The 14821-nt window shown below is 39.0% G+C and overlaps 1 protein-coding gene across 1 annotated transcript; it reads right to left on the bottom strand.

Annotated features, from left to right (window-relative positions):
* Positions 1–8505: 8505 nt before the first annotated feature.
* Positions 8506–9747, bottom strand: LOC106070393 (uncharacterized). The gene has a single exon (XM_056023403.1). The coding sequence runs from the start codon at positions 9745–9747 to the stop codon at positions 8506–8508; it is 1242 nt and encodes a 413-aa protein (XP_055879378.1).
* Between the last annotated feature and the right edge of the window lie 5074 nt (positions 9748–14821).

Raw genomic sequence — 14821 nt, 5'->3', positions numbered from 1 at the left:
TATTATGTAGGAATCTGAGCAGATATTTCCTGCTATGTTGTAGTCCTCACTGCATATATTATGTAGGAATCTGAGCAGATATTTCCTGCTATGTTGTAGTCCTCACTGCATATATTATGTAGGAATCTGAGCAGATATTTCCTGCTATGATGTAGTCCTCACTGCATATATTATGTAGGAATCTGAGCAGATATTTCCTGCTATGTTGTAGTCCTCGCTGCATATATTATGTAGGAATCTGAGCAGATATTTCCTGCTATGTTGTAGTCTTCATGGCAAATATTCTGTAGGAATCTGAGCAGATATTTCTTGCTATGTTGTAGTCTTCACTGCATATATTATGTAGGAATCTGAGCAGATATTTCCTGCTATGTTGTAGTCCTCACTGCATATATTATGTAGGAATCTGAGCAAATATTTCCTGCTATGTTGTAGTCCTCACTGCATATATTATGTAGGAATCTGAGCAGATATTTCCTGCTATGTTGTAGTCCTCACTGCATGTCTTCTGTAAGAATTTCAGTCCTGATTAGTGTCAGTATTAAGAATTATCTTCCAACTGTTTGTTATGAGATTCACAACCACCGTAACTGAAATCCTGTAACCTCCACCCCTACTAAATCCTCCCCTCTCTTCTAAACATCTACGTAAACACACAACATGTCTATTAACGTCAGACAGATGCACCTATTAACTAAACGCCATGTTTCTGAGATATTTCGAAGTCCATACTGTTTACTGTAAAAACAAGTCAACAAAAGCTTGTATATGTGACGAAACGCGTCCCTTCTCAATACAGAACTGACCAGTGCGGAGGGTGAGTCACTCATCACCCTCGACCCGAACCGAAGGCATTCCAGGCCGAAGTCCCAGGACCAGTCTGCAACTACCGCAGGAGTAAGCCCACCGCGTGGCATCCTCATATTCCTCACACTAGCGCCTGCCTACCCGCAGGGCACCAGCAACTGGCTACAACACAACGGAGCTTCAACTTATCCAACCCGAAGGAGAACCTTGCATAACAGATAAGTGAGAAACAGACGAATAAGCAAACCATATACGAATCTTTATGAGCAACATCCCAGTGATGATATTATCTTAAACGTTATCATAAAATCCTAAATCATTCTGTACATCCCCCCCTTACCCGCTGATTGTATTTCTTCTTAATTAAGCTTTATTAAACATTTGTTCTTACGCAAAATCGTTAAGCTTTGCGTTTTGCTTGTGCCTGTCTATGTGCCTATATAACATCAACCAAATATTTACCACGTTGTGGCTCTAAGACTTTACCCCTAGGAGTCGCAGGCCATCGTCCCCATCGGGAAGTGCAAACGAACCGATCGGCGGACTTATTCCACCACAGTATATTAAATTTCTGTTTATTTGAAAGTAAGATATTTCTTTGTAGATGGCTTCTGTTTACAGCAATTACAAGACTGGGGTGTATCTGTTTTCAGTTAAAGTCTTTGAAACAAAACAGACAGGGTGTCAAAAGGTTTGTTGAGATATTTGGCTGAGTGACTTGGCTCCTAGCAAAGGCGTTGCGGGAGCTGGAGCTCAAATCTTTTAATTGAGATTTGATTTGAGCTGGGCTGAGGACAGGTGCCCACGCTCCAGTGCCGACTTTAGATATGATATTTGAGATGGGAGGCCCCCATGTAATCAACATAAGGCCATTTATTAATTTCCTTTCTCTTCAAAACAATTGTTCAGCTATAGCTTACGTTGCCTGTAGTTAACCCTAACACTGCATCAAACCATTATGATAAAATGTATTGAAAGAAAGCGCTTAGAACTGAGACCTATCATTGAAGAAAGTCTGAGCACTGACCTGCAATTTCACAACCTGTGGACAGTTTAGACCATTAGCATGTTGCCACGTCGTACAGACCTTGTACTACGTGGCAATGAGCTATGGGTATGCTATTGGTCTAAACTGTCCACAGGTTGTGACGTTGCAGGTCAATGTTGAGGCCTTCTATAACAAATGGCCTCGATTGAACATGCTATTCTCGGAAGACGTCCCAGACACAAGCACACATTGAACACATTGAACACATACACATTGTTTAGTCGTACTCAGGGGCGGACTGGCTATATGGGCAAACGGGCAAATGCCCGGTGGGCCGGTACCAAATGGGCCTGTCTGGTCGCGACCAAAGAAAAAAAAATTCAATGCAGACAACTTAAAAAAAAGTGACAGCAGCAAGACACAAAGGCCCGAACACGTTGTTTTTTTTTTTCTAATTCTTATTACAATTAATTTGGTTTGAAAGTCAACAAGAATATGAAGAAAAATAAATAAAAATAAATACACTATACACTGTACGTATTATCATTTACAAAACGTTAGACCGTCCTTTCTGCTAAGCACGAGCGGCATGGACTGCTTTGATGTCTTCGAGGTTGTGTTTGGCCTACTCATTTTGCTGGTCGTCTTTTGATGGTTCCAATGAAATTGAACCAAAAAGAGGGATGAGAGAGGTTAAGTTAGAAAACATGATATAACGCAGAAAAAAAAAAGATAGGCGCGACAATTACCTCTTTAACAATACTTAAAAGAAATTAACACATACACACAGCCGCAAAATTGCAAGCCACCCAACTTATTCACAGCTCAATATGGGTATAATGCTCTTATTTCTGCTATTTGAAAAGAAAAAGTAAGTTTATTTTTTATTTATTTTTAATAACATAGATTTAAAAATACTACACTTAGGGCTTACAAAAAAAATTATTAAATTAAAAAATAAATCTAAATCTAAATTAATTTTTATACTATTATAATTGATGGCAAACTTATGCTTAGTAATAATAATAAGGCTAGTCTTCGAGTCCGAAGATTAGTGAGGAATGCAATATTTCCCGTGGCTGCGCAGCCTCAGCTGAGACCTACATATTTTGCCACATCCAGGGCAAACATAACCATTGTCCGCAGGTGGTCGATTTATATTTTCTTTTTCGCCGTCTGCGTTTGTCCTCGGCAGCAGACTTTCTTTTGGTCTCAAATGTGTATCCCGCGGCCTTCGTGAGTGATCTCCAGCTGTCTCGTTCTGAGGCCGCATCAACCAGGTGCTCTCTTTTATGTCAGCCAAGGAAAGTTGACGCCTAAGCTGGTCTTTGAAGCGTTTCAGTGGGGCGCCTCTGTTACGTTGACCACCAAAAAAGACTGCCTTTGGCATACGTTCGTCTCCCATATGGGAAACGTGCCCTGCCCAGCGTAACTGTCTATACCGGCGTTCGCAAGGACATCGCTGTTTGTAGTGCGGTCTTGCCACCGTATGTCCATGATGGAGAGCAAGCATCTTTGGTGGAAGCGCTAAAGAAGTCTTAGATGTTTCCTGTATAGTGTCCATGTCTTGGAGCCATACAGAAGGGTTGAGAGAACCACCGCCTGGTAGATACTGATTCATGTAGGTATTCAGAGCGATCTGTTCCGCCAAACTCTCGCCTGAAGGCGTCCAAAAGCGCTACTGGCACTGGACAGACGGTTATCAACTTCCCTTGAAAGTGAGGCGTCAATTGACACTGTACTGTTATATCCCCTTGTTATGAATGCGAAGTGTTGCACGTGTTGTGAACTGAGTGATTAAGTCTTCGTTAAATGTGCGAGAGAATGTGTTAGTCAGTAAGGTCTTGCTCCCTGTCCAAGAAGGTTGGACGTTTACTTCCTGGACTGGTATTTATGCATTTATATATTTATAAGTTGATGGACTGGTATTTATGTATTTATAAGTTGATGGACTGGTGTTTTGTTTATTAATATTTACTTGAGCAATATTGGATATTAAAATATTGATATATTCTTGGAGATTTGGAGTTGGAGTTGATGTGTAGGCTATCTAGTGGTAACTGTTCTTATTTGAATAATTAAACAAGTATTGTTAAGTGTTATTGAGGATTCATACCCCCTAACGAGCCAAGTCAAGAAACACACCAACCAAGAGAGACAAGCAGAGCAGAGCAGCATAGCAACAGTATATAGTACATATATATAATTACGAGCCTCTGACATCTGGAGGCTTCGTCCGGGCAGGTATCGTTGTACCTGTTACCTGTATTATTAAACACCAGTGTATTAACCGGTGTATTAATACAGTGTTATTCTTGACATCTATCTGAGGGCTAGTCCGGGCAGGTCAGTTATACCTGTTATGTCATTCGTCACGTTGAAGAAGTCGATAAGAAAATAAAGAATAAGCAACACAAGCAAAGAAAAGGATACCGAATTTTTTGAGCTTCGTCCGGTCTGGGACAGTAACTATTGTACATGGCATTGTCTACTAAAGTTGGATTCAAGGCAATCTGTATCATTTGTAACCTACTACTCGTTGACATTTTTGGGCCTCGTTCGGCCAGTATTTGAGAGTCTTTCGACACACATCGAAGAACTTGACATTGTTTACATTTTTGAGAACACGGAGGAACTTTTTTTTTTCGCCATCCACACGTTATTGTTGAAGTCAAGCAGTCTACCAGAACTCTACGAAAGGTCATTGACTAATGTGGACTTGCAGCTACTTCTTGTATACCGAGGTCATTGCGTCACCCACCATTTAAAGAGACATCACCATTTAAAGGGACATCACCATTTAAAAGGACATCACCATTTAATGAGACACTACTACTACTACTACTACTTACTTAGTATTGGATTATTGGAATTAGAGACATCGCCATTTAAAGAGACATCGCCATTTGGAGACATCGCCATTTAAAGGGACACCACCATTTAAAGAGACACTACTACTTACTTACTATTGGATTATTGGATTTTGAGATATCGCCATTTAAAGAGACATCGCCATTTAAAGGGACATCACCATTTAAAGAGACACTACTACTACTAGTTTTCATTTACTATTGAATTATTCTACATGAATGCAATTACTCAAGTAATCGTGATTTATCTACCTTTACTACATTGATGTTGGATTATTATTAAATTATTGTACTACCTGACTAGATAATCATTTTTTTTATGCTCCCATTGGCATTATTATTACTATTAATATCATATCAATGTTTGAATAATTTTGTTTTCTATTTGTTTCATTCTCTAAATCTGCTGTGAGTCATAAAGCGTTTACAAGGAGGCCGAACAGCGACCTGACACTCCAGAAGTTCTACATTCTTAAAGCAACACTGTCGTGTGGAAAGAGTTGTCATTTCTTTCCTAGCATCAGACACAGATAAGTTGAGTTTTCTTTTGTCTGTTGTATCGAGCATTCAGGGTCTAGTGTACATTACCTTTTCAGTAGGGGAGATAAAGGGTGAAATTTTTTTTGTTGATCCTTTTTATAATTTATTGTCTTATGTAAATTGAACGTTACTTGTTAACTTAACCTTTATAAGTTAATTTACGCTTATTCAGTAATATTTCTTATTATTTGTGATTACCATGGACGAGTTTAAACCTAGGTCAATTGAGGTATTAATAGAACAGGCCCACATGTTTGGAATTCAGGGTGATGAATTACGAGAGTTTGTTTAAAACCAACAAAAACTAGATCTAGATAGATTAAAAGATTTAAACCGACAAAAACTAGATCTAGAAAGATTAAATTTAGAATTAGAAAGAAACGCAATAGAAGTGGTAAAGTTGGAAATAGAACTGGACGAGTTTAAACCTAGGTCAATTGAGGTATTAATAGAACAGGCCCACATGTTTGGAATTGAGGGTGATGAATTACGAGAGTTTGTTTTAAACCAACAAAAACTAGATCTAGAAAGATTAAAAGATTTAAACCGACAAAAACTAGATCTAGAAAGATCAAAATTAGAATTAGAAAGAAAGGCAATAGAAGTGGTAAAGTTGAAAATGGAACTGGAAGTAAAACTGTCATTACAGGGAGATGTGAACTATAAAATAGAAATTGAAAATGACATATTAACTAATGAGGAACAAAATAACTGTCTGGATATTGATAATAATATAAGTGGAATAGAAGATAATGAAGAAATTGAGAATGTCTTATCAAGTAAGGAACTAAATGATTGTAATTATACTGTTTATGATATCAGTGAGATAGAAAAGGGAAAAGTAATTGAAAATGTCTTAACCAATATGGAACTAAAGGATTGTAATTATATTATTAATGATATGAGAGAGATTGAAGATAAGGAAGTATTAATTGAAAATGTCTTAACTAATAAGGAACTAAATGACTGCCATTATATTGAAAATGATATTAGTGACAAACCATATAAAAGAGAAAAAAGTGAAAATGTGTTAACTACTAAAGAACTTATTGATTGTCGGTTTAATGAAGTAACTACTGAGGAACTTATTGATAAGGAACTTATTCATTGTCAGTTTATTGTTCATGTCCTGAGACCATTTCACAGAGTACACTGTCAGGTGGGGTTTTAGCCGCTCAAGTAGGGCATGATATGATGGTCCCGTATCCCCAGCCTGAACAGAGCAACACAAGAACCCGAAGGCAACTGCATGCAAAACACGAACATCGAACAACAGTCATCCAACTGCACAGTCAGCGAACAACAACAGCTATCAACATGAACAATATTTAACGATAATTAATTATAAGTTATCAACATATTTACATATACATCACTATCATTGAAATCATCATTAAATTAATAATTAGTCTACTATCACGCCAATAAATTTACATAACACACCTTCACGCTCACACTCCATCTCGGCGCCCAACGTAACCTCAACTCCCTACACCTCAACAACAAGAGTTACTGCAGAACTCCAAGGGCGGAAGGGCGACACACTTTCCCATAGCCCAAAGCCTAACACCCCTTACAAGGGGGAAACAAACAATCAGACCAGCTACCTAGCTCACAAAAGAAGCTCTCTCTCTCTCTCTTGCTGGAACCAAGGACGACGCAAACACACACACACACAATACCCCAGACAACAAGCGCACCAAAAAGAAACCACTTTCCATACTCCAAAACACCAACATCAAATGCAAAGAAAACTCCACGCGCGCACGACATCCCCCCTCTCCCCCTAACTGGATCTTGCGAAGACAAGTCCAGTCTTCAAAAAAGAAATTGAAAACTGAAGTATAGAGACAGCAAAAGAAATTAGGACACATTGCCCAACATTGAAGCCGAAGAATCACAGAATTATTCACAGAGATGATGTCGCAAAGAACAACATCCATCATAAACATTATAACATTACATTGCATAATAAAACAAGCAATACATATTACATACATATTCATATATATCAAGCAATAGCTATAATAAAATAGTCTTTTTGTGCCAATCACACCAGTCTTGAGCACAAGTCTGCAAGTATATTGTCCTCTCCTTTTATGTGACACACGTCGAAATTGTAGTCCTGGAGCATCAGCGCCCACCTCGTAACACGGTGGTTCGTAAAGTTCGTGCTCCGAAGATAAGCCAAGGCCTTGTGGTCCGTCTGAAGGTGAAACGTCGTTCCCCTAAGGTATCTGTCCAGTTTTCTAATGGCAAATACAATAGCCAAGCCTTCTCTCTCGATGATGGAATACCTCTGCTCCCGAGGCAACAACTTGCGACTCACATACTTGACGGGATGCAGAACACCATTCACGCACTGGCTCAGTATACCGGAGATTCCTTTGTCCGAAGCATCGGTCTGAAGAAAAAATGGCAATGAAGGATCAGGCAAACGTAGAATGGGGTACCTACACAGATACGCCTGCACCCTGCCTCCGCGCACTCATGATTCCAGTGCACCTTAACAGACCGACCCCGACTCAATAGATCAGTAAAATGAAACAACTCCGCGTACCCTGGCGAACCTACTGTACAAAACCGCCAAAGCGATTTAAAATTACAGGTATTAATTTTTTCCAACCCTCCAGACCACTTTAAGCCTTAAACATTCCTTTAACTTAGATATCTTTAAAAGGAAACAATAAATGAACAATGTAATATTACTATTATACCCCCCACGGTACAATTCTGCATGTCATTATTATCTTCATCCTATACGATAGAAAATGCAACTAGATTCGTAACCCAGATCCAATTGCTAAATTCAAATAGGATAAGATTGTACTATTACAATAGTATATGCTCTATTACATGAGCTTCATCATGTACATTTTACTCCCTTACCAATGACTCAACCAAATAGTAACGCAATACTTTCATGTGTGTGCTAGCCTATCAAACCACGCCCGCAAAATTTACCAATGCTATCATCTTTCCAACTTAACCCTCTCGTCAACCTCTCGCGCTCACACGATGAGGTACTACCACAATACTTCTATTACCAAATTTCGACCTGTCCAAATATCTAACCGCCTTAGCAACGTCTGCTAAGTTCTTAAACCTTACATGTCCAACACCCATGGACTTCCCATTTGCCTCTAAAACCTCCACAAAACCAAACAAACCAAATTCCCTAAACCTATCCTTAAGCTTTTGACAATTAATATTGAATGGCAAATTTCTGACAGTTACAGTATAGCGATCCGGCATCAGCTTATACCCACGGCGACCTTCCGAATCGCGACGACCCTCTAGTCATCTATGTCTAGATCGCTGGTCTTGGTCCTTAATACTATCATTGGGATTTACAATCTCAACATCAGTCTCATTATTTTGGGCAACAAATTCATTATGGCACTCAGCTAATTTATGACCTTGCTCACCACAACTGAAGCAAACAATTACCTTTCTTTTAACCATTGGACTCTGCTTAATCACAGGCTCACAACATGCTGCTGCCACATACACACTTTCTTCCTTTCTTATTGCTACATCAGAACCAGCAACCTTGAAACCTTCAATCACCTCCAACATGTTTTCTACTGTGCTGAGTTTGTTTAACACGAGCTGCCTGTACACCTCATTTGATACGCTTTCTAGTATCCTATTTTTAATGAAAAGATCTTTGATCTCTTCTACTGTCTTACCGACCTCAGCCATTTTACACCAGTTGTCCAGCGCGGTTCTCAACTCGGTCACATACCCACGGAAGTCATTCTGCCGTGGTTTGACGTGGTGGAACCTTTTGCGGTATGTCTCTGCATTGATGTCTGCGTGGCGGAGAAGTGCCGTTTTGACATCCTCATACTTGTCGCTAAGGAACAGACTGTCCCTCAACATAAAGTTTTTGAGCGATGTCGTCAGCTTGTATGACAACAGTAGGGCCCACTCTTTACTCTCAATCTTACACCTTGCCGCTACAGCCTCGAAGTGCGTCAGGTACGCCAGAAGATCGTCCTCTTCCTTCATGCCTTGGAAGTTCTTGTCTAGCCTGTCCAAGACACTCTTTTGTCGTATCTCAACAGCCTGACCTACAACTGCACCTGCCTCTGGCCCCGACTTCTCTTTAAGCCGTGCCAACTCCAGTTCATCTTTTCTCTTGAGCTCCTCTCTAGCATCTCTCTCCTTCCACCTCTCGTGTTCCTCACGCCTGGCCTTTTCCTCCCATTCATGTCTAGCGGCCTCATCTGCCTTCGCCTCTCTTCTCAACCGCTCTTCCTCTGCCTTCGCCTCTTTTCTCACCCTCTCTTCACGCTCAAGTCTGGCTTTCTCCTCAGCCTTCGCCTCTTTCTTTACTCTCTCCTCTTCTGCCTTCGCTTCTTTCTTTAATCTCTCCTCTCGCTCAAGCCTAGCCGTCTCTCTTTCAAACTCCTCCTTCTTGGCTCTCTCATAGTCAGCCTTCTGCTCTGTCACATACCTCTCCAACCTCTCACCATCATACACGAGAGCACGGCCGTCACTGATGAACTGGGCGGTTAGAGTCAACCTCGTCTCCATCACACAGACTATTAAATAATACTTACAGTCTAACTATCGCTAACAAAAACCAAAGTTAGATCATAGAGATAAAAAGGAAAAAAAATATATATTATTTCTTAATTACAACGGGCTAACTGAAATCACGGGCGCATCGACAAAAACAGGGCCAAGGACTTATCTGCTCAGTATCCCGCGTCGGAAGAAAATCGCCTCACTCCAGGCTCCGCAGAAGAGAAAAGCCACAGACAACCAAAGCCACTGGAGCAGACCAACGGTTCTAACTTCAGGACGGTTCCGGTACACCAGCCAGCAAGACACACAGTTTCAGGTCGATCCCGTCGACAGGCACTCGATCCACTCACACGTTGCCGCTCAGAGTCAGAGGATTCAGGCGTTGGTGACAATAAATAAAAGAACAGGTTACAATAGTTTCAAAGAGTAAATATACACTCTAAGTTTCTCGATACATATTGTGAACTAATCCCATTACGCAAAATACAACGAATGCTCGTCTAATCTATTCAGTGCTGCACAACAGCAGACCGCTTTAACATCATAAATGTATTTACTGATCACTTTAAAATATACAAAACATATCCATTATGTATCTGCATTTTATACTGACCCTAGCGGTCAAATCAAGGACACAGAGATCACAAAGTTGACATTTACATATTGTTTCCCAGAGCCCCCATTTCTGTCAGGTGGGGTTTTAGCCGCTCAAGTAGGGCATGATATGATGGTCCCGTATCCCCAGCCTGAACAGAGCAACACAAGAACCCGAAGGCAACTGCATGCAAAACACGAACATCGAACAACAGTCATCCAACTGCACAGTCAGCGAACAACAACAGCTATCAACATGAACAATATTTAACGATAATTAATTATAAGTTATCAACATATTTACATATACATCACTATCATTGAAATCATCATTAAATTAATAATTAGTCTACTATCACGCCAATAAATTTACATAACACACCTTCACGCTCACACTCCATCTCGGCGCCCAACGTAACCTCAACTCCCTACACCTCAACAACAAGAGTTACTGCAGAACTCCAAGGGCGGAAGGGCGACACACTTTCCCATAGCCCAAAGCCTAACACCCCTTACAAGGGGGAAACAAACAACCAGACCAGCTACCTAGCTCACAAAAGAAGCTCTCTCTCTCTCTCTCTTGCGGGAACCAAGGACGACGCAAACACACACACACACAATACCCCAGACAACAAGCGCACCAAAAAGAAACCACTTTCCATACTCCAAAACACCAACATCAAATGCAAAGAAAACTCCACGCGCGCACGACATACACAAACCATTGAAGAGATTAAACCTAACAAAAGGAGTTTATCAAGTTGTTGGTACTGGTAAAGTAAAACCAGACCCCAATTGGCTACAAATTTTTTTCTACCTAAAAATCCCCAGAAGAAGAAAAATAAGTCTTAAAGAAGTTTTTCAAGTTGTTGGTGGGGATAAAGTTAAACCAGACCCCAATAGGCTACAAATGTTTTTGTACCTAAAACTTCCAAGAAAAAGAAAAAAGAAATCTTGACGTAGTGTTTCCCCTCTCCCAGTTGCTGAGAAGGGGAATGTCCACGAGGGTCACCTGAATTCCCGAGTGCGACTTGGCAATAGAGAAAATTCAGCCTATTTTGTCCTCTTCTTGTATTTTAATTTTTGTTGTTGTACCAAATCTTAATATATTGTATTATCTAAACAGTTCACCCGAAATAGCTTGCTGTGTGTTGCACCAAGTAGATGGCTTCCTTCCGGTAAAGTGCAGAGAGCTGATACATGGAGAGTAGAATTACTTCATTAGTAGCGTGAGTGTCCAACGCCTAGACAGATACCTCTGATACCCAGGAGGATGCACAATTCAGTTTGACTACAGACCATTGTCTACTAGCAGATACACCGTCAAGACTTAGCATAGTTGTATTAGTTATAATTGTTAGAATTCATTTTTTCCCAATACAATGTGAAACGTGCCTTCACTATTAGAGATGGTATCTTGTCGTGTATTATTGCTATACATAGGAGTTGATCTTTTCTTGTATGTTTGCTGTTTTACATATTAAATATTAACGTGGAAAGGACTATGCCTGCCGACTTCAAATTGTAATTTAACTCTCCATGCCACTATTTTTTTTCTCATTATTCTTTTCTCATTTATTCTTTTCTCTCTTTCCCTTTGTTGTAAATAGCTGGACATATTTCTTTTGTTAGGCTAATAAGGGCTATTTCACTTTCATGTACATTATATACATTTGTGTGTAGATATATATGTTTATATATATGTATATAAGTATGTGTATGACACAGTGTGTGTATGTATGTATATTTATGTATATATTTGAATGACTGTTATCTAATAACAGTCATATCGTGAGAGGGGGGATGTCAGGGAGAGGTATGGCGAGAATGAATGTTAGTTTGATATGATTGTTATATCCCCTTGTTATGAATGCGAAGTGTTGCACGTGTTGTGAACTGAGTGATTAAGTCTTCGTTGAATGTGCGAGAGAATGTGTTAGTCAGTAAGGTCTTGCTCCCTGTCCAGGAAGGTTGGACGTTTACTTCCTGGACTGGTATTTATGCATTTATATATTTATAAGTTGATGGACTGGTATTTATGTATTTATAAGTTGATGGACTGGTGTTTTGTGTATTTCATAAGAGTAATATAATTCTGTGCTTTAGCAAGTATTAAAGTATTGTTGATATTCATGAATATAAGGAGTTCTAGTTGATGTATATTAAGTTCGTATTTGAGTTAAGCAAGTATTGAATTATAATTGAGTAACCAAGAAAGTACCAAGCAAGTATTATTTAGTATTCAAGAAACCCCTAGTGAGCCACAGGAGCCAAGTTAAGAACAAGACAAGAGACAAGCAGAGCAGAGCAGCATAGCAACAGTATATAGTACATATATATAATTACGACCCTCTGACAATATATATATATATATATATATATATATATATAAATTGCGGATTGGGTTAAAAATCCCCCCCCCCAACCGAAAATATATGACATGCCATTTGTGGGCCGGTTTATGTGGTAATGCCCGGGCCGATTTTGATACCCAGTCCACCCCTGGTCGTACTCACACTATATGTTCAAAATTAACCACTTGCTTACATCTATATCAAATATTTATTCTTATTATATTATTTTTAGGTGAAAAAACTCTTTATCTACTTCTTTAAACTATCGGTTGTTATTAAATAACAGAAACTGCGTGAAAGAAAAACAAACAAACTTGTTTTTATAATGGATAACAAGCACAATACAAACAAGGTAACAAAGACAAATTGTGTGGAAACAAACTTAAAATCGGCCCCCGAAGTGGTCCACCCAGGCAGGCTTCAATATTTTCAGAAAGAACATCCAAATGAAATTATATCAAAGACAAATGAGAGATAAGAATGGTGAAAGAAGGGTTGACAGATCTTGTGTAGTGCCCCAATGGTGCTGTAAATCAAAGGATAGGTGCAAGTGAATGCAAAGTTAGATTGAACCTGGCCTAATTAGTTCCCCTTTCCGACTTTGTGGTCTAAAGGGCAGATGATGTAAAGTTCATCTGATTTTGTGGCCTACGGTTTTCTCTAACTAATGTCAGGTACCCATTAGAGCTGGGTAGACTCAGAGGCGCATAAGGATTTCGAAGTTGAAAATCCCAGTCTTCTCCAGGATTCGAACCCGGGACCCTCGGTTCGGAAGCTAAGCGCTGTACCGAGCCTCCACTGGTCTTTACACAATGTAATTGTTTTGAAAAGGCTTGATCTTTTATTTTAATACTCATAACTGTATATAACAATAAATTAGTTTAAGAAAATGAAGTTTATAAGATTACTATTCGTTTTAAATTAGGTCTAGCTTATAATGCATACTAAGTAGCCTTTTCTCTTTAAAAAACTGCTTGCATAACTGATTTTAAAAATTAGATTTTTCTCTTTCAGGAAAAAAAAGTAGCCGTTGCATCAGAACTTTGAATGGTCTAAAATATTGTGATGTCAGATTTTCAATATCTTTTCTAGTTTACGAGATCTAAACGGGACGGACGGACAGACGGACAGACATTTCACACAAAACTAATAGCGTCTTTTCCCCTTTCGGGGGCTGCTAAAAATGTAAAAAAAAAACATACCGGTATCTAAAAGGTAGAGCTCCGCAGTTACAATTATATCTCTAAATAATATAAAGTTTTTTTTCCTTTTTTTTTGATATTAAACAAAATAATTAATTACCAATACTTGATTGACTAATTGTTTATTTTTTTTTATTTATTTATGTTTGTTAGGTAAATAAATAATTGTTTAAAGTTTCAACTTGATCCGAGAACGAATGTGGGAGCAATAACGTGTTTCAACTTTTTACCAGACAGACAGACAGAGTGAGTTGATAAAAGCTTTGTAAAAAAAAAAAAGAGGTTGTACTTATAAATATATTAAACATGATAAAGTGAATAGTGACATTGGATATAGAAAGCTACATGATGTATACGAGATTAGGCCATGATCTGTTTATACTTTTAACCCTGTTAAAAATAATGGCTTATATATTGTTGTAACCCCCCACCCTCCCGGTTCAAGCACAATGAATGATATGAGGAAATCACGTTTTCAATAGCTCTGTAAGTTTATGAAATGTGAACGGACAGACAGGCAGACAGCACAATGACAATAGAAGTTTTTTTCCTACTTGGCAGGTTTAAAAAAATAAACTAACTTGAAATTTTTATTTTTCTATTTTAAGCTGGATGAGTTTCTCACTCTACGCAGACAAGAGAATTGAACCTATTTACTGTACTAAATGTATACAATTTATGGAACAGCATGCCTTTAAAGATTTGAACCAGTGCTTGCTAAACACTCTGTGCGCTATCTTGTGATAGATTGTAACAGTGGAAGATCTCTTCGTTGGAAACTTACGCATGGACCCCGCAGTGATGAGTGGGATGACTAGGTCTCTAATCTTCTTCTAAAATATAACTGCACAACATTTTGAGTTGCCAAAGCTGATGTAGTGGGTGCTGATATCACGTGCTGAGATAATGGCAGATTGAGATAAACAGGAG

This window comes from Biomphalaria glabrata, chromosome 3, assembly GCF_947242115.1.
Source record: "Biomphalaria glabrata chromosome 3, xgBioGlab47.1, whole genome shotgun sequence".
Classification (NCBI taxonomy): domain Eukaryota; kingdom Metazoa; phylum Mollusca; class Gastropoda; family Planorbidae; genus Biomphalaria; species Biomphalaria glabrata.
Note: the sequence above shows the minus strand (reverse complement) of the source record. Positions and strands in the feature narration are given on the sequence as shown.